Here is a 25,916-nt window from a genome sequence, read left to right on the forward strand (position 1 = left end):
ACACAGACAACAATATTTGCCCTCATAGAGCTGATATTATTTATTTGTTAACTTACTCCTGTCCGTCACCATACCAAAATATAATCTCCGTAAGGACAGGAACATTATCTATCTCACTTACTACACATTTCCAGCACCTAGAACAGCCTCTGGTACATGGGGACAATAGACAGCAATGTTTGTCAAAGAATTCCACCTGTGACAGCCTCAGCAAAGGTACAGGAAACTGGTCAAAACAACTCACCAAACGGATTTTATCCCCATGCAGAGTTCCTTATAGTGCATTGTCTTAGTGCTATACTACAAATGGCCATTAAATAAAGCTTTAAATAAAACCTCTAAGACATGAAACGAACAGCAGTTTAGTTATCTTTAACAGTTAATTTTTCTTAGCAAGCAAAAAACTCAGTAAAAGATAGCCACAGTACCATAGCAGGCAGTAAATGCATGTGAAGAAAAATGGATTTTAAAATAATTTTTATTTGCAAATATAAAAATAAAACTAATCTGAATCAGGTTCCTTCTTCTTTCTTCTTGTCCCTTTTGAGTAAGTCCCAGATTCTGTTCTTCCTTTGCCATGTTCAGTTTGTTGTGTCATCCACTCTTTTTCTAGCTGTTTCAGCATGTCTGCAGTGAGGAGTCCTTGCTGCACCAATCTGGAAGCGAGGGATTTCTCTCCTGCCTCCGGGCTGAGTGGTTCAGCAGTTTTACTTCCTAAAGCTTTGATGCCGCGATTCCTTCTACTTTGGCTCTTTACTGTTCCTGACAAATGGGACTGGCTCTCTGACAATTTCTGCAAATTTAGCAGTTTATGTGTCTCTGAAATTTTAATCAGCTTGGTGATGTTGTGTACACCATCTTGGATAACACCATCTAATTGTTTCTGGAGATCTCGAACAAGGCTGGCATCTGGAAACATATCTAAAAACCGGTAGCTGGAAAAAAGACATTATATTATAGGAACAGCTCTTATTGCAGTTGCTGGGCTAATCTTAATGAAGTAGCTACATCTTGATACTGATTAATTTCAAATATTCTGTTTTTGCAAACTGTGTCCAGTGGCTTTGCTCAACTTTTATTTCTGCCAACACACCTAAGGAATATGTTGTTATGAGAGTTGGTCATTGCTCATATCTTAAGTGATTCCAACATGCTCCCCTAGTGGGACATGCCCCTCCTTTGAGAATCACTGATCTAGAGCAGTACCTCTCAAATTAAGGTGTATACATGAATCACCTCAGGATCTTGTTAAAATGTGGAATCTGATTAAGCCTGGGGTGGGTCTGATAGTCTATTTTTAACAAGCTCCCAGTTGAAACCAATGTTTTTGGTTCAGGGATCACCATTTGCATCACAAGGATCTAGTGGACTTTCTCACCTACCTATCTTAATTAGAATCATAAGAACTCCTTAAGTCACTTTTGGAATAGGTATAAACCAGGCTCAACTGCGTTAATGGATAATAAACATAAAATAGAGCACCCTGCAAACATGCGCCTAATTTGAAAGTACAAAAGACCACCATAAAACCTTTGATTCGCCCTATTACTTAGAAAAATGAGAGCACATAAAGGAAAAAACTGGTACCTCAGCCACAGGTAAAGATCCAAGACATCGTGGACAGCTTCAAGATCCATGAGGTCTTTAATATTCTTAGGTGGAAGCAATGGCCATTTAATATATCGGCGTAACCATGAGAAGGTCAGGGGCTCATTTCTGCTATACTGCCTGGCAAACTGAGAGAAATAGAAGAAAAGAATTTGGTAAAAGAATCAGAATTCACTTCAGTCTGTGACCAGAAAAAAAAAAAAAGAGAGCACAACAAAATGTTAACTGTGGCTGTATCTCAATAGGCAGGCTGGTTTCTCTCTTTCTGTATACTTTTCTATATTTTAAAGAACATTTAATCCTTTACAAAGGTACTTTAAAAAAAAAAAAAAAGGATGATTTCCTTCTTTTTCCAAAATCAGAGCAACAATATGTACATGAACTAACTTTCCAGGGACCGTCTGTTAACTTTTAAGAACATTTAATGTTCTAAGTTCCAGGCAGACAGTACCCGAAGACTCTCACCCCTTCATGTAATAGTCCTATAGCCTCAAATATGAGCTTGCATTTTGTTAATATGCTCCCTTATTGTAAAGAAACTCTTTGCGGTGGCTTCGTGCAAGGTTGGTCGTGAGTCAATCAAACTAGTAAAGAGAATCCGCCTCTTTACTAGTTGTATAGTTTTGGCCAAGTCACCACTGTGCTTCAGCTTCCTCATCAATACCTTAAGACCACCATAACCTCCTTCTTGAACCACAAGACACTCCTGGAGAATATGCCTTGAAAACCATGCTGCCTCCCAGACCATGCTAGGCATTATTACGCATCACAATATACTACAGGAGACAGAAATAAAACCATGCAAGAACTCTCAAGCAGAAGTTTAAAATCTTTAACTTCAAGGATAAGGTGATTTCAAATGGTTCATTTTCTTATTAGGGAAAATTATCTCTAAATATTTAACCTAAGCAAGGTCAATACTTTAGAGAGGCAGGATAGTTTTCGAATAATTGTGGTTAAATAATGTTATAATTTTATTAATTTCAATCTGGTGCATTCTGCTAGGTTTAATAAATGCCAAGTAGGACAGCCACGAAGAATGGAAATGTGACCACGCTAACTTGCAAATAAGCAGGACATGCCAAACACAGTTCTCTTATAAAGGCAGTGGCTTGAATATTTTTGGCCACAAACAATTAGTGGAAGCCCAATATATACAAGAGCTAAGTATGGAGCTGCTCAGACACAGGGAGGGAGAGAGGCCCACCCAGCAGCCAGTTTGAACACAGTTTCAAAACAACTTCTTAAGGGGCATCAGAGACCATCAATGGGACTGAGCTCTTTTACAGTTCAGTAATAATGGAGATCAAGAAAAACAAAATCTCTAGATTTCACATTTTAATCTCTAAACACAACGCATAAGCAACTATTAACCTGTACTGTTCCAGACTCCTTACTCCTTAGTAACATGCTTCCTCTTTATTAGGATAGTTGCTTGAAGGATGGTGTAAATGGGGTCAGGGCCATGGGCTCCAGGTCCATCCAGGCCAGTTTAAGCTTAAGACTTTGTTCCATAAACTTCAACCTTATGCTAGTTAGCTCTCTCACAAACGCCAGCTCTAAGAAAAATATTTCCTATGTAAACACCTGGACATGGAACACCTCTCAGATATATTAAGGAAAAAAGAAAAAGGCAAGCTGCAGACTAATTCATTGTAACATTTATGGGAAATACACACCCACTCAACAAAAACTAGAATTTCTATTCATACCGGTACGCAGGCAAATGTAACAGAAAAGGTCTGCAAGGATACACAAAGCTGATAATAGCAGTTATGTCAGAGGACTGAGACTGAGGGTGGTAGCCCAATTTAACCTTCTCTAATGTTTTAATTTTGCACACAAAAAAGTACTTATGTATTATTTAAGTAATTTTAAAGTAATTTAAAACATAAACTTAGAAAGAGATTTGATAAGAACAAGCTAGTATGCAGAATGCTAACATCTACTAAGAAGATGGCAGTGAAACTACAACAAAGAATCAGGAAAAGGTTCAAAAAGGAGACCTTTGGGTTTAGTGGGGAGGACACTCCAAGCAGAGGCAGCAGGGAGAGCAAGGGCCCAGAGACGTAAGAGGACACAGAGGGAAACTGGAAGCTCAGCTTCTATTTCCTTTGCCTGGCCCCCTTGTGTGGGTGACTCTTGTGCTCAGAAGTCAGAGATTTGTATCCCTACCCAAATGAGTTAAAAGAAAAGGGGCTGGAACCCTGGCACCAAATTCACACAAGACCGCCATCCCTGGCCCAGGTGCCTGATAGTTAAGAAAACTGAATACTATTGTCACTACTGACCCCAAAGCCATCTCCCTTCCAAAACATATTACCCAACACTAATAAGGAAGAAGCATATCATTAGGCAAAGACCTCTTTCCCTCAAAACAAATGTGTTTAAAAATTTTTGTTTCGGCTTCTTCAAAAAGGCTACCATATAAGCCCAAATACAAAGCAAGAATTCTCCTTCCCCAAAAAAATTATCTGTAAGAAAAAAAGAGTCATTTTTACTTAAGTTCTTATATAGTATCTCATGTTATAGGGTGTTCTCTTATTTATTTTGAATAACAAAATATTGTTTGGGGAAAATGCATCAACCTGAAACAACTCAAAATATCAAAAAGATAAAGGCTTACCTGTAACAATGAAGAACAGACAAAAGGCTGCTTCTTGTTGATAGGGGCTGTGCAGAAAACATACCTCACTCGTAGACTTAATGGAATATGCTGGATCAACTCTGCAGAAAACTTAAAATCATCCATATTGCAGACAAAATACTGCCCATCAACTTGTGAAAAGTCTACAAAAATATCCTGGGAGGAAAAATATATTAAATTACTGGACTACCGAGTAGGGCATAAATAAAGTACTCAAGTCTATAAAAGACAATCACTTTAATCTTTTAACAGACTTCTAGAAAGGTCTGCTTAATTCACTGCCTCCTTAAGCTAAGAGACTTCCCCCATAGCCTTCCCAACCTGAAATACTCAGAAAATTCCTCAGGACAAAAGTTCCAAAGATTTTGAGAGAAAGTTTCCACTTTCCAGATAAATTCATAAACAGCAATTTCACAAAAATAGACTATCCATTCATGTCCATGAGGTTAACCAGTAACTGTCTGACATACTGACTTCTTTAGAAAAGAGATTTAAGAGTTTCTACTTACAATGAGATTAGAAAGTGTTGTGTCAGGGAGATGGTAGGCAAACATTTCAATCTGTTCAGCAGTTGGATGAAGACCAGCTGCCTTTAGTAAAAGAGAAAACAACCATAAGCTTATTTTTTTATTTTTAAGGATAAGTTTTCTTAAGTTATTTCAAGATAAAGTCCTATATTCAGATTAAGGTCTTGCCAAATGAGTTAAGGGACAAGAACTGGAGTAAAATAGAGAAAAGCATCATATTTTGCTATTTACTGCCAATTGTGAAAGCTGATGAGATGATTTAGTAAAACTAACCAAGTATACCATTAAGTAATTAATCTTTTGTGTATATTTTAGTTATATTTCTAAAAATCTATGATCTGATAGAATACCACAAATACTTTCCAGGGTCTCAATTCTCTCTACTGAACAAAAACGAAAAAAGGAAAACCCACTCAGTTTAACCAGGACGATGAAACTGACATACATACAGAAAAGAGAAAATGTCTAAACTAGAGGTCAGTTATCTCTTTATCTGTATATTTACAACATTAAGAATTGCCCACAATAAGTATAAGCAAGAAAAAAAGAAAGAAAGGGAATGGGAAAAAGAAAGAGGAAAAGAGGACAGAGATGAGTCATGGGAGGAAGGAAGACTGAACACAAGAAAGGAGCTACACAGGAGGAAGATGGGGGAGATCTGTTATCAGCTGCACTCTTAACAAAAGCTGCAGAAATGATTTTTTCCACAATTTTTCTCCAGGAATTTTTCCTTGCATCATCTCATTTATATACCCTTTTACCTAGGGTCACTAAAAATGAGATGAGCCTTATTAAGTGAATTTTCCAGGCAAACTTTAAATTGTAATAGTTTAAAATATGTACACTTCTGCCTCATTAACTACACTAACCAAAATTTAACCTTGTCCTTACTGGTTCAAACCTGTACAACTCAATACTGTTTGTGCCCCACGTGCAAAGGTTTCTTCCACTTTCAAGTTTCTGGCAATTTTCAGTCTGCTGACATAGCTATGTGCCCACCTGAAGCAACCGTCCCTCTATATCCACCTACTGCTAGATTACAGGAAGAACTAAAAGAAAATCCGGTTTAGTAAACTTGTTATATTATGGCTTCATTTGTAAAATCTGAATCTTTCACTTGCATACCATTCTCTAACCAAGGGGTCTCTATTAGGCCTCTCAAGAGCAATAAAGCAGGGTTTCCCTGACATGATTTTCATGGCACAAAATTTTCTTTTGCTTACTTGTTTCTAGGTGTCTGAGGCAAAAGTCTGGAAAGTGAGTGAAGGAAGAAACGACTGTCTTCCACAGAGAAGCAGCACTTACTGTGTTACGCCTTACCTTTATAGGATCCACAGGCCTATTCAAAATTTCCTTTAATAAACTGAGGTCTTCTCGATTCATTGTTGTAACCTCTCCTTCTTTAAATTTCGAACTGAATCTACCAGCTCTGCCAGCAATCTGCAAGGCCTGAGAGGTGGTGATTGGTTCTATTTCTTTCTCTCCCTTTTCATTGATACTGGGCTTCATAAGGGAGTAAAAAATTATTCTTCTTATGCTCCTAAAATAGAAATAAAAATGATCTCATGGACTGCTGTCTGAAAAACCGTCCATCATTTGATTCACTACAGAAATGCTCACTCTAATTCTAGTTTAGGCCTACTTGCAAGATTGCCCACTGTTTACAAAGTAAGGTAAAGCGGTGTGTTGGTAATTCTCTTTTTTTTTTGGTAATTCTTCTTTTTCCTTCTAAAGAGCATTTTTTAACAACTGTGTACATCTACTAAAAATCATCATCATCAAATTATACATTTAAAATGTGTGAACCATATAATATGTAAATGATACTTCAGTAAGGCTCTAGAAAATAACTTTTTCACAAATAAATCACAAAAAGCCTTCTTAGGCTACTTTTAAATGTTGGCTGCTATTAACAGCTTTGAATAGTTCTTTCAAGCCTAAAGGTATAGCTGCTTTCATTCCCGAGAGGAATATTTAGGCTTCATATTGTTAACCCCTAAAGATAATGGCTGGCCCCAAATGCCCAACAGGCACACACACTTGTTGACTGAAACACTGAAATAAAGTGAGGTGATATACTAGGTTAGCAGTGGTAAGGAGCAGTACTCAAAAGTCCGAGTGTTACATGATATTTTCATTTTATTCCTTCAACAGGTGTGAGCAAGATAAATCTCACAGCTGTACTATAATACCCATTCTCCTAAATCAAAGTGTTTGGTCATTCTAATGCCAATTAGAAATTTTTAAATTTCCACCTAACCCAGTGAATATCCATGATTATTAAAAACAAATTACTTACAAATTAAGTCCCATGCCAATTGCATCCGTAGCCACCAGGATTTTGCATGGGTCATCAGGGTCATTAAACCTCCTTGCTTGAGCAAGTTTGGTCCCTAAAATAAGAACAGTTTATGTTAAATCAGTGTTCTCAATCTTTTACTAATTACACTAAGTATATGTTGGAAACCCTCACCTCCTACTCTCCATTTTTACGGATAAAACTCCTATTGTTTCAAAAGTATTTCTTAATATTCTCAAAGAACCACTTATCCTTTATTTCCATTTCTTTAAGTAGTCCCACAAAGAGCAACACAATCTCCTTATCATTTTTGAAGACACTTATCAACAGATTTCTGGTAATATTTTAAGAATATTACCAAGTTTATATTTTAATGACATTTCTGTAAGAAAATCATCAGCTCAACATTTAAAATAGTCTAATAACAGCAAGTAACAAGAGCTATAATTAAAATACTTCTATCACCACAAAGATGACTAGAAAAATATTTATTTTATATGACCTATAACAAGTTATACAGCAAGCAACTTAATTCAGTATCTTTTACTGTATTTTCTATACACATCTCAACACAAACGGCAAAAACAAGAGCTTTCATATCCTGTCATGATGAAAGCCAGTAATTACCAGGTGGGAGACTGCCATATATAACAGCTGATTCCAATCCCCGAATTTCAATCTGTCGACTCACAGAATAAATATCATTCTTGCTAAAACAGACAATGCAGTCCCCAGGCCGAAGGTTGTCTAATGATTCTAGTGCATGATCCAGCACAGAAATGGGGGTAAGCCTCTTATAGGTTCGAACCTACAATAAAAGAACATGATATTGTAAAATAACATACAACTCAACTTCTTCTAACAATTGTGAAAAACTCTCAAAGCAATCAAGAGTAGCTAAAAACTGCCAAGTTTCAACTTTTTCAAGCGAAATACAGAAAAACATTTATTTTGATAAGTGTTACCATCCATTCTCATTAGTATTTCTAAATTAATAAAATGTTATAGAGCATTTCTTAAATTTTCAAAGGATTTTCATATATATTTGACTTTCATGGCAACTTGGTAATTTCAGAAGGGTTATTAACTGTTATTTCCATTTTATGAAAGAATAAAATAGTCTAATAAAAGATCAGGTCTGATGAGGATTTTTCCAGTTCTAGCCTTCTGTGATTTGCCTAAAAACACAAAGTGAATGACAGCAAAGCCAAGACTAGAATCCAGAATTTCTTCCACCTCATTTCACTCTCTCTCCCTGAAAGGTGAGCACAAAACTAAAGTAATGGACCAATTTATAAATATTTCTTCATTTTACTATAGAAGTCTGATAAAGAAAAAGAAAAGTAGGATTAAATGGAATTGAGTTGCCTCCTACTCCAGGAATTTGAAAAAGGGTACAAACTATCTCTACCAATCAGATACATATACCAAAGCCCCCAATATCTGACATCGAGACTTTGAAAATCACAAACTTGCTGAGCCTGAAACTTCCAACATTCCTGATTTATTTAATTCTAAAAGGATCTGTTCAAATTCCAAAAGGTTTCGTCAAGAAAAGATAAGGGGGCTTCCCTGGTGGCCCAGTGGTTAAGAATCCACCCGCCAATGCAGGGGATACGGGTTTGATCCCCTGGGCTGGGAAGGTCGCACATGCCTCGGAGCCACTAAGCCCACGTGCCACAACTACTGAAGCCCACGCACAACTATTGATGCCCAAGCGCCTACAACCTGTGCTCCACAACTAGAGAAGCCACCACACTGAGAAGCATGTGCACTGCAAAGAAGAATAGGCCCTGCTTGCCACAACTGGAGAAAGCCCACACACAACAACAAAGAACCAACACAGCCAAAAAAGTAAATAAATAATAAATTTATAAAAAAAAAGAAAGAAAGAAAGAAAAGATAAGGAATCTCCTTGTACTTTTGGAGACTTGGGGTGTGACAGCCACTCGGTCAGAACTTTAGTTCATGAGGTTCAACCAACTACGTGTGACCTAGTCAACAACGAGGAAATGAAGCTAATCTTTCAAGTTCTGCTTTTGCCATCACCTGGGGCCTATGAAGCCACTGCCTGGGTACTCTGGACTATTTGCTATGCCACCTTGAGAACAAAGTGTATAATCTAGTACCTCCACATCCTCCCCAGTTGTGTACATAAGCTCGGTAACCAGGTCAATAGCAGCAGATTCTCCACACAAATGGATTTCTTCAGCACAGAGTCCTGTTAAATGCAAAATTGGGATTTTTTTTAAATTTTAAAGATATAAAATTAAATATGCAATACTTTACATACTGAAAACACTTTGTTTGCTTTCCTATTGCTTTACAACTTTACCAACTGTTTTCATAAATATTATCTCTATGATTCAAAACAAAACAAAAACCTTCTAGTAGGCAAAAATTACCATCATTTTTATAAACCTTGAGGTTTTTAAATTGTTTTGAGTCTACTAGAGAGTGAAGCCAACCTGAACTAGAACCTGCATGTTGATGGTTAATACTGAACATTAGTCCTACACTTCTCTTTTTCAGATTAGGCTCCATGGAATCACTGAGGTGCCTCAGAGGTTGGGGGCTGGTAGATAGAAGAAACTCCAAGCTCCTTACCCCTGAGCATATCCACTTTCATCTATTTTATATTACAGACTTTAGTGTATACTCCTTGTTTAAAGAAAGAGTCTACCTATTTGTTTTTAAATTTGAGAACACTTGCCCTACAACATGCTGATCAAAAATTCACTCCAATATCAAGCAGGAGAAACATTCACGTCCATGGACCCCAAGAAGTTCCACAGACCTCAAGAAGTCCACTTCTGGGAGCCTATCCCAAAGAAATAATAAAATAAATTAAAAGCTATGGCTACAAAGATTTTTACTGCATCATTAACAACAAGGGAAAATATTAGACTCTCTGGGACAAATTACAAAACCGGTCTCTGACAACCACATGTTTCACATCCACAGATTCAACCAACCACGGACTGAAAATATTCAATCCATGGTTGACTGAATTCATGGATGCAGAACCCATCCAACTGTAAGGGATTTGAGCATCTGCAGATTTTGGTATATGCAGGGGTCCAGGAATCAATATCCCATAAATACCAAGGAACGACTGTGTAGTACAGCTCGATAGAGAACATGCAACATCAATATATGGTATGAAAAAAAAGTCTATGACACAGAACTGAAAAAAAAAGCAAGATAAAAATTACATACTCATAAAACACCAATATACATGAGAAAAAAAAGACTGTCATGAAACACCAAAACGCTAATAGTGGTTGTGTAGGGACTTCCCTGGTGGCGCAGTGCTTAAGAATCCGCCTGCCAATGCAGGGGACACAGGTTCGATCCCTGGTCCAGGAAGATCCCACATGCCGCAGAGCCACTAAGCCCGTGTGCCACAACTACTGAGCCTGTGTGCTGCAACTACTGAAGCCCATGTGCCTCAGAGCCCGTGCTCTGCAAAAGAGAAGCCACCGCACTGAGAATCCTGCACACCGTGACGAAGAGCAGCCCCCACTCTCTGCAACTAGAGAAAGCCAGCACGCAGCAACAGAGATTCAACACAGCCAAAAAATAAATAAAATAATAAATTTAAATAAATAAGTAAAATTTTAAATGTTATAAAAAAATAGTGGTTGTGTAAATATGGCAAGATTTGAACACTTTAAATGATTATGCTAATTTTATAATAGAAAAAATGGACTTTCCATTATAAAAAATAACATTAAAAAATTAAAACTCACACTTCGCTGACTTTTCTGTTTGATTTATGTCAAGAGAAAATCTAGCTGGCTCTATGTGGCAATGTCAAGCAGATAAATGCATCTCAGTGCAGATGTCACAAAGCACAGGTTTTATAGCATTAAGACCACCAACCTAGTAGTGCTCTGGTCCAGGCCCATCCTCTGGCTGGATCTTTAATCATTTGAATTTCATCAATCACGGCCACTTCATCTTAAAATAAAAAGTTATCATGAGCAAGGCAATCTACTTCAATAGCATTATAAGCCAAAATTCAAGTTTTCACCACTACCATAATCATCATCATTACTACCAGGCACTTCGTTTCTGGCAGGCTTGTTCTATGTACTTTATAATTACAACTCATTTAATCCTCACAACAAACCCATTAGGTAAGTATCATTATTACTTACATTTACTTTTTTATTTTTTTTTTTATTCTTTTAATTTTTAAGAAATGTTTTTGGTCGCTCTGTGCAGCTTGCAGGATCTTAGTTCTCCAACCAGGGACTGAACCCACGCTGTCAGCAGTGAAAGCAGAGTCCTAACCACTGGACCACCAGGGAATTCCCCTACATTTACATTTTACAGAAGAATAAACTGAGACCCAGAGAAGTCAAGTCACTGGCCCAAGTGTAAGATTTAAAAACATGAAATTCAATCCCAGACCATCTCCACTGCACTGCCTCCCAAACTGAACAGGTTCAATTGTCCTATATTCTGCAATCTTAGAGGCAGCCTGGAGAATCTGCCTAATAAGAACACATCCACACAGCACTTGAAGGAGCTCCTGGGACCAAGGAGTAGATAACCCTGCAGTAAAATGAGGCACCCAGATGGGTGTCAGAAGGAGAACTGGAGTAGAAAGTGTAATTCCCTGAGCTCCAGCCCTGCTCATTCTTAGTGGTTTTAAAGTTCATTACTATGGTAAAAAAAAAAAAAAGTGGCTCATTTTATTTTCTAACGCCAAAATGCTTCCAACCACGTTATTTTATTCTCTTTAAGTCATGTAAATTATATTTTAGTTCTCTTCCCAAAATACCAAGGATTTTAGAAGAGCATATTTTTTTAAAAAAAGCAAAAATTTAATATGCCCACAATGACATTTGGGAAACAAAAGAAAGCTAATTTTATATTGAAAAACCATCAGATTAAAAATTACTTAGCAGGGCTTCCTAGGTGGCGTAGTGGTTAAGAATCCGCCTGCCAATGCAGAGGTCATGGGTTCAATCCCAGCTCCAGGAAGATCCCACATGCCGTAGAGCAACTAAGCCCGTGTGCCCAAAAAAAAAAAAAAAAAAAAAAAAAATTACTTAGCATAGCTAAGTGTATACAAACAAGATTAGAAAAGAGGGGGCAGAAGAGGGAATTTTGATTTATATGTGCTATTTTAATTTTTACAATGTATTACTTTTACAACAAATTGATTTTTTTAAAAACTATCCATTTACTCAAAAAGTTAAGATTATTAAAATGAAAAAAGCAAGCTACCAAATACTACATAATATATAGTCCCTACTTAATACACACCCACAATGCACACAAAAGTATATGTATACATAATACAAACACAGTCTAGAAAATATACACCACAGGGTTAACACTTGACTCTGGATGGGTGGAACTGGGAGATTTTTTTTTCTTCTTCTCTTTGCATTTATTTTTATATTTTCTATAACGAAGAAATGACTGCCTATGTAATAAGGAAAAAGTTAATTTTCATTTAAAATATTTTCAAAACTACAGTACTTAAATAGCAGTTCATTGCAGTACTGTATGTAATAGTGAAAAACTTTTAACAACCTAAATATTCTTTAATAGAGGAATGAATAATTTTAGTCATAATATGGAATACTACATAACAGTTTAAATAATAAAGGTGATATATATGATATATATGTAAACAAGACGATCTAAAACGTGTAGAATAAAAAGCAAATTGTGGAATAATAATACAATATGATAACCATATAAACATTTTAAAACACACAATCTACAGTATTGATAGGTAATACATAATAGTGATACCAAAAAAAAAGAAAAAGAAAAAGAAAAAAGACAGGGAAGGTATATACCAAATATTTGACAGCAACTGGATCAAAAGAGGGGAGGGGAATTGAACTGGGGAGTAATACAAAGGAAAATTCATACTTATTAACATTTCAGTTCTTTTAAGAGAAAAAGGGAAAGAAAATTCAAAAGCAAACATAATAGTAAGTTTGCTGTTTTTAAGTAGTGGTAAGTACTGGGTATTTGCTATACTATTCTTTCCTTTGTCTCAATTTAAAATTTGTTTCACAATAAAAAAACACATTCCACATGTTCATCTATATTTTAAAATAAAAAAATGATTAACCACAGAGTTTTTAAAATGGCGCACACATACAAGGAGTTGTAACACTGCACATCTCAACAGTGCAAGCAACATGGGCAGCCTGTTTCCCATCTGGCTCTACTGTCACACGCTCTTCACCTGTTACCAAGTCACAGGGCACACCCTAGGACGACAAAAAGAAAACTGGAATTATTTCCACCTTGAAAACAATAGCAAAAAGTAGTTTTGGATGTTTAACAGAGTATTCTCTCCATTACATCAAATTTATTTGTCTAATAGTTGAAACAAAATATTCCCAATCCTTTAAAAAAAATTTTAATAAAAAATAAAAGCCACTCTCTTACATAACCTATGTAAACTTGGCAGCATCTCAAATCAGCTAAATTCTCGGGTAACAAAAGCACGAGAAATTGCAGCAGTTTCACTTTTAACTTTGCACTATTTCAATAGTTTCTGTACTATTTTAGTTTATTAAAATGAAATTGCTTCTATGTTCAAGAAGAGTATTATAAATAAAATTTAAGAAAATAAAGGCCTCCTAATATATTTCTTTGAGAAGGACCAACACCAATGCTATGGTGTATCTGAGTAACCAACCACCCCGGTCCGCTCAGGACTGAGGGGTCCCCAGGATGAGGAACATTTGGTGCTAAATTGGGGACATTTGGGAAAGCCCAGGCAAATTGGAACAGCTGGTCTCCCTAGTGGCCTGAAACTAATGAGGAAACATCAGACATATCCAAACTGAGTGACAGTTTACAACGTAACTGACCTATAGTCTTTCAAAATGTAAAGATTATAAAAGACAAAGAAAGACTGAGGAATTGTCCCAGATTAATGGAAACTAGAGACATGACAATAAAATACAGCGGGAGACCCTGAACAGAATGCTGGGGTGGGGGAAAGGGGAAATGGAGTGGTGGTGGTGTTACTGGACAACTGGCAAAATTTGAATATGGACCGTGGATTAAATAACGGTATCCTATCAATATTAAATATCCTACTTTAGATGAATATTCTGAGGTTATGTAAAAGAAAGTCTTTGTTCTATGGAAATACTTTAAGTATTTATGAATAAGGAGGCATTACGTATGCAAATTACACAAATTATTCAGAACATAAAAAATGAGAATGTAAATTACCTACCAAAACTGGTTAATCTCACACTGTAGTCATAATAAAACAATAGCCCCTTTACTGAAATGATGCCTCAGACCACAGGGCACTCAGTCCTTTTCAGGTTTGAAAAGGTAGCTTCAGTCTTTATCATTAGTTCTAGTTGATAGCATCAAAGGTCTAATCTTAAGAAAAGATAAATTGAATACCACAATAGAGTAGTGGGTAACTCTGAGGAGACAAAGGAGGGGTTCGGAGGGAGTTTTATCTATATCGATATTTTCTTTTTTTTCTTTCCTTTCTTCCCCCCGCCGCTGCGCCACACAGTTTACAGGATCTTAGCTCCCCGACCAGGGACTAAATCCAGGCCCTCAGCAGTGAAAGCATGGAGTCCTAACTACTAGACTGCTAGGAAATTCTCCAATAATATTTTATTTCTTAAAAAAGTTAAAAAAAAAAAAACAAACAGGTTTGGCAAAATGTTAGAATCTGATGGGAGTTGGGTAGTGGACTCACGTTATTTGAATGTTATTCCCTACATTTCTCTGTATATATGAAATATTCTGTAATATACAAATGAATGTATTTCACTCATTCTAATACACGTTTTTTTCACATTTTAGTATCTCTGAAACCAGGATGCCTCTTAACAATGGATGGCATGTCAGAACTCAGTTGGCAGCAGCATCTTCTTTCTCAGTTTTACATAAAATAATAGTACATCTTACAAGTGATGGCTTGTTAGATGCAATGTAATACAGCACTTTTTGTTAACAGTAAATTACTACATATGCCTTCCCTCTCAACCACCATCATTCTACTCTCCCCCAAATTAACAAGAAAAAGAGAGAATATGTGGTAATATACTAACAGCAGCATTACTCTTTTCGAAGATCTCATGTGCCAATAATTTTAAAGGGCCACAATATACTCCAGATTTTGCTGATAAGTATTTCCGGATTGCATGATAAGTCTTTCCACTGTTTGTGGGACCTGAATGGAATATTATCTTCCGCTGTATGGCTCTGGCTTCTGGGTACCTAAAACGTGAGTAGGTAAACAGCTTAATTCCATTAACCTCAAAATCCCAGCAAAGATATTAACTGAAAAAAATTCCAATGAAACATCCTCTTAACACTCACAAGATAGCATCTTTGAAAAATTAAATTAATGAGTTTCATATCCACACTAAAATGACTGCTTTCCAAGAATGGCATTTACTAACTAAAGGACAGAAAACTCCAAATGCAAATTAAAGTCTTGGATATTCTTGTCTTTGTACAAATCCCCTTTCCCCAAGAGTTACTTAAAATAAGTTTAAACCGCTAACAGCTCCAGAGATATGTTCACATTATTTCCACAGCACTACATGTGCCCTATAAGTAAATATTCCTAGGCTTCTGAATTTCAGTATATACCATAAAATGATTGAGTCTTCTGCTTCTGGCCATGAGGACTTGCCCTCTCTCCATGAACAAGTACAAAATTGGACAAAATATATACAGCAGCTGCGTGGGGACATGGACAGGAGGCAGTGCAGGACTAGCCCCCAGAAGAAAGGAACACTTGAGATGAGCCCTGCTGTACCCCAGTAGGGTACAGGGACGTGGAACCCAAGAAAAGTATAATAGTCCCACTGAGCTGAGCAGTAGAGATCAAGTTCAAAGCTGCTGAAGCAGCTGGAATTTGAAAGCCAGAATGTGAAAGAGAAGAAAGAATGTAACAGTGGGGTAGCCTTGAAGTCTGTGTGGGGGTTCCTTGGGTCCTTGGCCAAGGGCTGGCCTGAGCATGTGCAGGGCCTAGCAGAGGACAGCTTGCTAAGAGTCTGAGTGAGTGGAAAGTCTCAAAGAGGTGGCAAAGTGCTAGGAGATGCTGGAGTTCCAGCCACAGTGAAGGTGGAGAGAGCTGATTAATAGTGTATTCAGCTGAGACACCAAAAAGCCCACACCTGAATTGTAAGGACAATACCCTAAAGGGTTACTCTAGATCTGCCCTCATAAAAACCTTAAACCAAACATGATTAGGATTCAAGGGGAGATACCAGTTAAGTGCATGCCCAAACTGCCTACTTTTCTAGAGAAAACAAAACAATCTAGACTACTTATGATTTATCCTCCAGCATACAATAAAAATATACAATGATCACCAATTTCCCAAGATCAGAAACTGACAATTTCAAATCCACAAATAAAGAAACTAACCAGTTAGGTGGTATTCTTAGGTCACTGATTTTACGTAGATCATCCTTACATTCCAACACAGGAAATATCTGTTTTGCATGTCTCAAGAAAAATGGAAATAAATCATCCACATGAGCTGGAAAATAAAACACTGCATTACCATGTGCAACCTAAGTGTCACCCATAACTGAACTTGATGAGAACTTTATTCTTAGTGAGCTGAATTAGGGAGACATTGCCAGAATAAAGAGACAAACCCTACAACAAGGAGCACTATCCTTCCCTGAGATCTTGCTTTGTCTTACATTTTCCTCCTTATTTCATTTACATTTTCTAGGAAAACAGAAAACTGGCTGTCAACCATGTTCCACTTCTTCAATGCGAACAGATAAAGATAAGCATTGATGAAAGTTAAGTTAAAAACAAAGAACTTGGGGGAGCTCCCTGGCAGTCCAGTGGTTAGACCCGGCACCTCACTGCAAGGGGACCCCGGGTTCAAACCCTGGTTGGGGAACTAGGATTCCGCAAGCAGTGTGGTACAGCCAAAACAAACAAACAACAACAACAAAAAAAACAACCACAAAAACCCTGGGAATATACATTAGAGAGAAGGCCTGTGGTTACTGAAGAGAAATGCAGTGCAAGTGTTTTTTAAACTACAGAGATCATTAAGAGACAAAACATGAAAGTGAACTGACTCCTCAGCAAGAAGTCCCCACATCTTAGTGACTCTGATGAGGGTGGGGCTGTGTCCTATTCTGCTTTGGGTCCAGGTTCTATCTCAGTGCCTGGCCCACGGCAAAAGTCTAATTTAAGTCACATACATAAAAATATAACCAAAGCCAAACTGCCTATAGGAACAAAATAATGATGTTCCTACATTTTTTCTTTTATAGCAAGAGCTTTGTCCTAATATGAGGGAGAAACAACCCAGTGGCAGAAACAGATGGAATCTGTTATGTATTAATTCTGTTTCGTGTGAGAGTTCATTTCACTATATTACTATAAACTATCATCCCTAAGCAGATGATGATAGATTGAGGCCCCAGTCTTCCTCCAGTCTAAGACATATGGGTGATTTAATAACCAGCTCAGGGATGCACTATAAAAGCAAAAGAACCTAGAAGGCCCCCTATGAAAGCACTGAATTATTTACAGAGAATATTAACAGAGCCTATTCTAAAGCAAATAAGCCCTAACTAGAGAAATAAACGTAAGAAAAAAATAGAAAGTATGCTTAACAGGATTTTAGTCTCTAAACACTTGCCTGCACTGAAGCAAATATCATTCAAAATAATGTGAATGTCCACATCCAGGGAATGAGACTGCATGATATAATTTCTAAAGCTTATGAAAGCTTGGTGGAAGAGACGAGCTGTGGGAAACACAAAATCAAAATAGGTATGACTTAGTTTTCATTTAATTTCTCATTTTAAAAAGTACATATACACATCACACCTAACTCATCAAAGTGTCTTTTTCTTTTCTTGCAGTACAGCTGGTTTGTTATGATCTGCGCTAAAACTGAAATTCCAGTACAGCATGAAGGAAAGCTGAACACACAGCTCCCTCGCCATGTGTCTGGCTCACTCATTGCATCCTGCCAATCTCCTGCCCCGACAGAAGCAAATGTCAGGGACAGTCTCTAGGTTACAACTATGTATTAGTACTATGTCCAGGCCACATGAGGTCCCACACAATTATGACAAAGCTGTAATCTAAGCAGTAATAAGATGTCTCTAATGGAAATGTTATCAGCCTTACCATCAAGTCCATAATCAGCACTCAGTTTCTGAATTTCTCTCCTCTTGTAAAATTTATCTAAGACTTTCTTTACTTCATCTGGAAGAAAGATATAAAAATTTAACATATGTTTAACATTTGTTTTCAAGATAGAGAAATGCCCAAAGAGCAAAAGAAACGTGAAGTCATAACACGCAAGGCAAGTCTACGGAATGTTGCAAGAACTTGAAGGTTTTAGTTGATCACAAACTTTATGGTTTAATAGTGTTCAGAAAAAGTATGAAGTCCAACAATGCAATATTCCTGTTATACTGCAGAAGTCTAAGCAAGGTGCTACAGGATTAGCATCACCTCCATCAGGCCACTTTTATTTTTTAACTTTTTAAAAATTTATTTACTTTATTTATTGGCTGTGTTGGGTGTTTGTTGCTGCATACAGGTTTTCTCTAGCTGTGGCAAGCAGGGGCTACTCTTCATTGTGGTGCGCAGGCTCCTCACTGTGGTAGCTTCTCTTGTTGTGGAGCACCGGCTCTAGGTGCACAGGCTTCAGTAGCTGCAGCACATGGGCTCAATAGTTTTGGCTCACGGGCTCTAGAGCGCAGGCTCAATAGTTGTGGCGCACAGGCTTAGTTGCTCCTTGGCATGTGGGATCTTCCTGGGGCAGGGATTGAACCCGTGTCCCCTACATTGGCAGGCGGATTCTTAACCACTGTGCCACCGAGGAAGTCCCAGACCACTTTTAGATAACCATGTTCTATTTTGTTTACTTACAACCATTCTGAACATCTAATAGTGAGCAGCTAAAAAGTATCTAGAAAGATACTGCAAGGGCCAGATCATTATGCTTTTATGTGAATGACTGAAGGAGCCAGGGATGATATTTAGCTTGAAGATGATTTTATGGAGAACAGATTACACGTATTTTGTTCTCGATGGCATAACGAACATCAGTGGGAAGTGAAGAAAACTGATTTCAGTGGAATTTATACAAGAACTTCCTAATAATTAGAACATGGAAAACGGGTTGCCTCACAAAAGTGCCAGCTCCTCGTCACTGAAAGTACTCAAACAAGGCTTAGGTGACTGTATTTGAAGGGTGAGAGTGGAGAAATTACTGTGCTATAGTGGAGGCTGAATTAGATGCCTGCTGAAATACATGCCACTATGAGTCACTAATTTTACAGGTGAAAATATTTTTAAATTAATCAAGCTGAGATTGTACTAACATTGCACATGTTAAAATACTACTGCATTATTCTGTAGAGATAAACAGTTTACTAATCCAGCCATGCACTCTACATTTCCGGGAAGGCAGGCCAAAACTGATACAGCCTTTGCTCATGAAACACAGAAAGGCCATGTGACCTGTATTTTTACCTCCCACAACAGTACCAACCACATTTTCATGCAGCCACAATACACACACAATACTCACTGAAGAAATTAAGCCTGAATAAAGCATCTCACTAACAAAACTTTGTTTTGCAGAGCGAGGGAATTTCAAAATCACTAGCTTAGCCATTAGGTATGCCCACCTCCTATCACAGGCAGCTCTCCTGATAGTTCTGGCTTTCTGTTACTTTGTACCCAGGGGGTGCAACAGTTTCTTTACAATAGTGGAAAAAATCAGTAACAAAAAAGGCACATGCAATTGCCTGGGGAAATTCTGCTGACCTATAAACTCAATACAAACCAAAGACATCACATTTATTAGAATGAATCTATTTTCTATACCTAACACTCCAGTGTTATACAAGAATTATGATACGTCACTCAATTTAAAATGCTTCAAAAATATGAGGTTTCTCATGCTAAGTGAAAGAAACTAGCCTGGAAGGGCCACATAGTGTTATGATACTATTTACATGAAATGCCCAAACAGAAAGAGAATGTGGATCAGTGATTGCCATGGGCTGGGCAGAGGGGAGTGGGGGCTAGGGGAATGAGGAGTCACTGCTTCTGGGTACCAGATTTTTTGGGGGGGGGATGAAAATGTTCTAAAATTAGATTATGGTGATAGCTGTACAACCCTGCAAACACACCATTTAATTACATACTTTAAATGGATAAATTTTATGATATGTAAATGATATTTTACAGCTGTTTTAAAGAATGAATATTACCCACATACTAAAAGTGAAGTTTCTCTGTATCAATACTTTATCTAAAATTTAAAAGATAACTGCAGGGACTTCCTACATGGCGCAGTGCTTAAGAATCCACCTGCCAATGCAGGGGACACAGGTTTGATCCCTGCTCCAGGAAGATCCCACGTGCCGAGGAGTAACTAAGCCTGTGAGCCACAACTACGGAGCCTGTACTCCGCAATGAGGAGCCCTGAGCACCACAACGAAGAGTAGCCTCCGCTCGCCACAACTAGGGAAAGCCCATGTGCAGCAACAAAGACCCAGTGCAGCCAATAAATAAATAAATAAATTTATTTAAAAAAAACACACATAACTGCAAAAACATTAACACAATGGAAATAGCACTGAAAAAACTTTAATATACTACAGGAGTATATGGAAACATAGTTTTGTTTTTCATAAAAATTAAGCTTTAACTGTCTCACTGTTCTTGACAGAATGACCTGATTTCAGGTCATAACTACTTCTCATTAAAATTTACGGTGATTAAAGGAGACTCTCTGGATTTCAGCCACAGTAGAAATCACTCAGTGCTACAACTTTCAACCAGTTAATAGCTTTCTTCCAGCTTCCTACAATGGGAGCTTGGGATTTAATAACAGGTTCTCTTCTAAAATGTAAATGTACTTAACATGAGTCTTTACACAAAAATGATCCACTTTACTCACTCTGCTTACATCTCGGTGAAGAGCAAAGTAGCTACTACTAACACTTGGGACTGCTTAAACCTCACGAATTATGCATTTTGCTAAAATGTTTTAATTCACGTTCCACTGTGTTTATCAGTAATTAACTAGAAGCCCATTTCTTTTTTTAAAAAATTTTATTTATTTATTTATTTATTTATTTATTTATTGCCTGTGTTGGATCTTTGTTGTAGCGAACCAGAGTTTGCAACAACGCTTCTCCAAGAGGTACCCAGGCCAGATCAGGCAGGGATTGAGGACCTTTTAAAACTGGGAACAATGGAAAAACGTTAAACAATTTTTTTGCAGGGGAGCAATGGGATGAGATCTTGCCAGCTGCTGATGCTAAGCAATTCCTTTCTCTCTGGAGCCCTGGATGAGGAGGTACCTACCACCTTTGGTGAGCACACCCTTATCATGTTTTACCCTGTAGTGCAGCTGGTCATCCATACGTCCTTCCTCCCCACGACACTGTAAGCTTCTGACACCGTAAGCCTCTGGAGCAAAAAGGTCTGGATCTGAGTCTGGTTCCTCTTGGCAACCACCGTACAGCCTAACACAGTGTCTGGTTTGCGTAGGTACCCAGTCAATGCCAAAAAAAATCCCGAAAGAAGTCTTCCTCTGGCTTTTTACTGCCCCCCTCCCTTGTCCCTTCTCGGAGCAATAGTTTTGAGATGCGGGGAAGAAGAAAGAGTAGGCTAGAAAATTAGCTGACCACCTAACGGTTCAAAAAAGGTGAATCGTCCCATCACAAGAGGGCTTAAACCACTCACAAGAGAACAGTAGAAGGCAGGAGAGCAGTTCTGGGGAGCACATCGAAGGATCACTCAGACACAGTCTCAAGCCTTGAAGGGCTCACACACCAGAAAGGGAGGCAGACACTAACGGGCAAGATGACAACGCTCGGAGGTACCTCGGGTCTCCAGGGGGAAGGGGACCCTGCAACAGCACCCCCGCCGCCCTCTCCAGCTCCTGCACTCACTCTTGTCCAGCGGGCGGGTTAGCTCGGCCCCGACGTCGCCGTCCGCGCTGGGGCCCTGAGGTTTCACAGTCAGCGGCACGAACAAGGACGTGTTCGGGGCTTTGGAGCCTCCTGAAGCAGAGGAAGAGGCGCAGGCAACGGCAGGAACGCGCCCCAGAGCCCCAGGAAAAGGCCTGCTGTGGGCGCGGAGGGCAGGGCAGACGGCTGCCCGGCGGCCAGCCTGCGGCCCCGCGGGGAGCCGACCCCACAACAGGGCACACCGCGGGAAGGACATGGAGACCGCGGGCCCGGAGGGCGGCCGGCTGCAGCAGCCTGGGGACGCGGCGGCGGGCAGTGACGCGACCGCCCGCGCCTACAGCCCGCAAAGACCCAGAGCAAGGCAGCTGCCTAGGAAGACGCCCGATCAGTAAGGAGACAGTAGTGCCGGAAGAGTGCTCGTAAAGGGGAGGAAAAACGCAGAAGTGAAAAATCAGGAAAGATAAGTTCTGTAAGTCCTTGTTCCCTCTCTCTTTTATGGGAGGTTGGAGCCAGCTTTCCTTAAAAAATGTAATCAGGCACCCTCGGGATGTCACAGATGAGAGGCGGGGCCTGCGAGGTGTGTCACGTGACGCAAGCTGCCCTGCGGGTAAGTGTTCAGAAGCACGTGGGCAGTGCGGCGAGCGGAGTGCGTGCGGCTGGTGGGCACACAGCTCCCTGGGTTGTGGCGCCCGCGTGGCTTGCCGACTCGAAAGTTTGAAGAGTATTTCCCCCAAATTCCTTGGATTATTAACTTTCGTTTCCTGATAGAATAGCGTAATAGCACATACCTTGATCTGCCTTTCAAGACCGTTGCTAAGGGGTTCTGTTCTACAAGTTCTTAGGTAAACCCATTGTATGACGTGTGTGTCAGTACTTAGACTTTAATATGAGCCGTGTGTGTACATCTTCCTAGCAGCTGATATGTCCCAACCGAGTAGCAAAAATGTATCTCTGTACCCGGGCCAAAGTTTGGTTTCTTTTGCATTAGTTGGATACTGTTTCATATGAGGTTGCAACATATTAAATTCAAGATACGCCATTGGATGTTCCATATCTTTCTTGTTATACTTAAAACATTAAGGTCTTGCAACTTGAAGGAACATGGCATGTAGTATGTAATATTGTGTGTCAAATAAGATTTCAGTAAGAATTTGCTATATGCCTTTGATTCACCGAATACTTTTTAAACATCACGGATTCAAGTAGATGGACCCTTGCCCTCAAAGAGTTTCTGATCTGGTTTTGGTCTTACGAACGGTTAACGTTAAGTAATGAAAATATTTATTGCTCTTAGGCTAATGAGAACTCAAAGAACTATTTGTGCCAAAACTACAGGCCAGTTTCTTACCTCCACACCTTTGAACACATTGGGTACCTAGTACAACTGTCACAGCACTAAAATTGTATCATAATTGTGTCTCTAGAGTAGTAGTACTCAAACTTCAGGGTGCATCAGAATCATCTGGAAAGCTTGTTAAAATTGTTGGGGCCCTACTCCTGGAGTTTGATTCAGAAGATATGGGGTGGAGCCCAAGAGTTCCAATTTGTAACATGTTTTCAGGTGATGTTGACCCCGCTGGTCTGGGGACCACACTTTGAGAACCACTGCTCTGGGTTATAGTTCCTTCAGGGTAGGGCCAATAAAATGGCATTAAGGAAATACTCAGGAAAATGCTTAATGTATGAATAAATGCAGATATAAATGGGGGACAGGGAAAGGAAATGGGAGAAGTAAAGATATCTCTGGCGGTAGGGAATAAAATAAGCAAGTTCTCTCTTCTTAGCCTTATTGCTATTAACAAAACCTGGTTTATAAGGTTTCACAAAAACACACTCTAGTAGATTTCTCCCTGTCACATCTTGCTTACAAATTCTGTAACTTGACATTTCTAGTATTTTTCTACTGTAAGGTTATCATGATCTAGATACCAAATAGTTTATTCTTTAGAATCATGGAATAATAGAGCAGGAAGGGGTCTCAGAGATTATCTGGTCCAGTTTCCCCAAACCTAGGGAGGGAGCAACTATCAAATGCCTTTGTAGAATTTATAGTGTCCACATGGTCCTGCTCTGCTCTGCCTTGCTTTCTCTCCAGGGCCTCATAAGACTCCTAGATAGCATAGTCTTTTTCCTTTATTCTAATACTAAATTGAATAACAGTTCTTATCTGTAATTTTATTACATTTAGACATATATTTTTCTAAAGGAGGACACCTTTAATTTTATAATCACTAGGAAAATAAGCTTCATCCATTTATTCAGATATTGAATGTGCATTATGTGATAAGCACGAGTATACTGAAACCAAACAGGCTGAGCCCTCAAGAGGCTTGTTAAGTCCATACAATGAAAAAGTCTTCTAAAAGTGTGGTAAACAGTCCTGGAGGTGTGCACAGCATGCCTCTGCAGCACAACAAAGGGACATCTCTTTGCCTTAGAGATGGAGACAGTGTCAGACAAGAATGGCCTGGAGAGTCTCACAAGAAGTTAAGTGTGGGCAGAAGGGCAAGTATTCTCAGAGAAATCTGGCATAGCTGGAGCGGAAGGTGTTTTGTAATAGGGAATTTGGACTTTTCCTGGAATCGAGTCACTAAAAGATTTTAAATAGGGGAGTGACATAAGAATTATGCTCATAGAAGACCCCAAGCCTAAAAAAGGATGTTATATTTAAGGGTGCACATTTTCCTATGCCTTTATCAGATTTGAAACTGTAAAATGTGTTACACTTCAATCCAGGCTAGTATAAATCCTCTGGAGAGTGCCTTTATATGTGTTCAACAGATTCAGCTGAATATAAAAACAACTTAAGACTTTACTGACTCACATGATAATTAGAATTGGGTATTCCAACTATTCGATCCACACTAAAGGAGGTCCAGAATATGCCACTGGGGCATAAAATTTTTAGTAGAAGGCATTTGAGTTCCTGAAATCCTCTGTCTGCCTAAAAGCAGAGCCTCCGTTGCCATAAATCCCCTCACTGGGAGAAACCAGGGAAGATTAACTTATCACCAGAGACAGTGAGAAATCGGCAGACTTTGGTTACAGAACTATCATATCTACCATGTATTTTCCTAAGGACCCTTTTATCTTTCCTAAAAGTCATCTGCTTTTCCATTAGTGCTCTTTCTCCCCACAACTCCCTCTATTAAGCCATTTGTAGCAAGATGATACATAAGCCCCAAATGCAAACCACCCCTTTAAGTCACATTTTTGTGAACTTCCTCTAACTCAATTAGAATTGTCTTGTCTTATGCTAATTTGTCAGTTTAATTAGCAGGCTCTCAAACACAAAAGAGGGTAGGGGAAAGTTTTTCCTCCCCACCAACTCAAAACAATGAAAATTTCTTCAGCAGTGAGAGAAATAACTAATTAAATGGTTTGAACAGTGGTTCTCAATACTGGGTAGCTTTTAAATGTTGATGTCCAGGCCTCTGAAATTCTGGTTTTATTGGCCTGGATAGGACCTGGCATGATTATTTTTTAAAACTCCTAAAGTGATTTGAATGTGCAGCCCGGGTTGAGAACCACTGGATTAGATATTATACTCTTTATTAAAGACACAAATTTCTTTTTCAGTTCAATTCTAAATAACTGGCCAACATTTTACAGTTTGCCAAATAGTTCAAATTTTTATTTTTTTCAATTGGTTATGCAACAAAGTTTCAAGCAAAGTGAATAAGCATCCTATTTATGACAGTATTTTAAGCCACCTATGTAAAAGCATGTAGATAAAATTGAATATTTATAAAAGCTTCTAATCATCACAATTATAGCTTCCTAAACTATTGAGCAAACCTGTCTTCAAAGATAAATACAACAATGAGAAGAGATTTGAGAATATAAATACTTTAATCATTCAAATAGCAAGCTCAGTA

At 38.6% G+C, this 25,916-nt stretch overlaps 1 protein-coding gene across 2 annotated transcripts; it reads right to left on the reverse strand.

The window, feature by feature from the left end:
• Positions 1–42: 42 nt before the first annotated feature.
• SUPV3L1 (Suv3 like RNA helicase) lies at positions 43–22,345 on the reverse strand. Of its 2 annotated transcripts, XM_057736604.1 has the most exons (15): positions 22,021–22,345; positions 18,227–18,304; positions 17,730–17,837; positions 16,484–16,598; positions 15,154–15,322; positions 13,218–13,329; positions 10,967–11,044; positions 9,211–9,302; positions 7,709–7,889; positions 7,082–7,175; positions 6,103–6,322; positions 4,765–4,845; positions 4,235–4,411; positions 1,588–1,736; positions 43–935 (listed from the first exon to the last, which is right to left on the reverse strand). In XM_057736604.1, the coding sequence occupies exons 1-15, from the start codon at positions 22,292–22,294 to the stop codon at positions 503–505; spliced, it is 2,361 nt and encodes a 786-aa protein (XP_057592587.1). In that variant the 5' UTR covers positions 22,295–22,345; the 3' UTR covers positions 43–502. The 2 variants fall into 2 exon arrangements, with proteins under 2 accessions (XP_057592587.1, XP_057592588.1); XM_057736605.1 differs by lacking the exons at positions 15,154–15,322; positions 17,730–17,837; positions 18,227–18,304; positions 22,021–22,345 and having other exon boundaries at positions 46–935; positions 16,484–16,596.
• Between the last annotated feature and the right edge of the window lie 3,571 nt (positions 22,346–25,916).

The sequence above is a fragment of the Hippopotamus amphibius genome, chromosome 5, assembly GCF_030028045.1.
Source record: "Hippopotamus amphibius kiboko isolate mHipAmp2 chromosome 5, mHipAmp2.hap2, whole genome shotgun sequence".
Lineage (NCBI taxonomy): Eukaryota > Metazoa > Chordata > Mammalia > Artiodactyla > Hippopotamidae > Hippopotamus > Hippopotamus amphibius.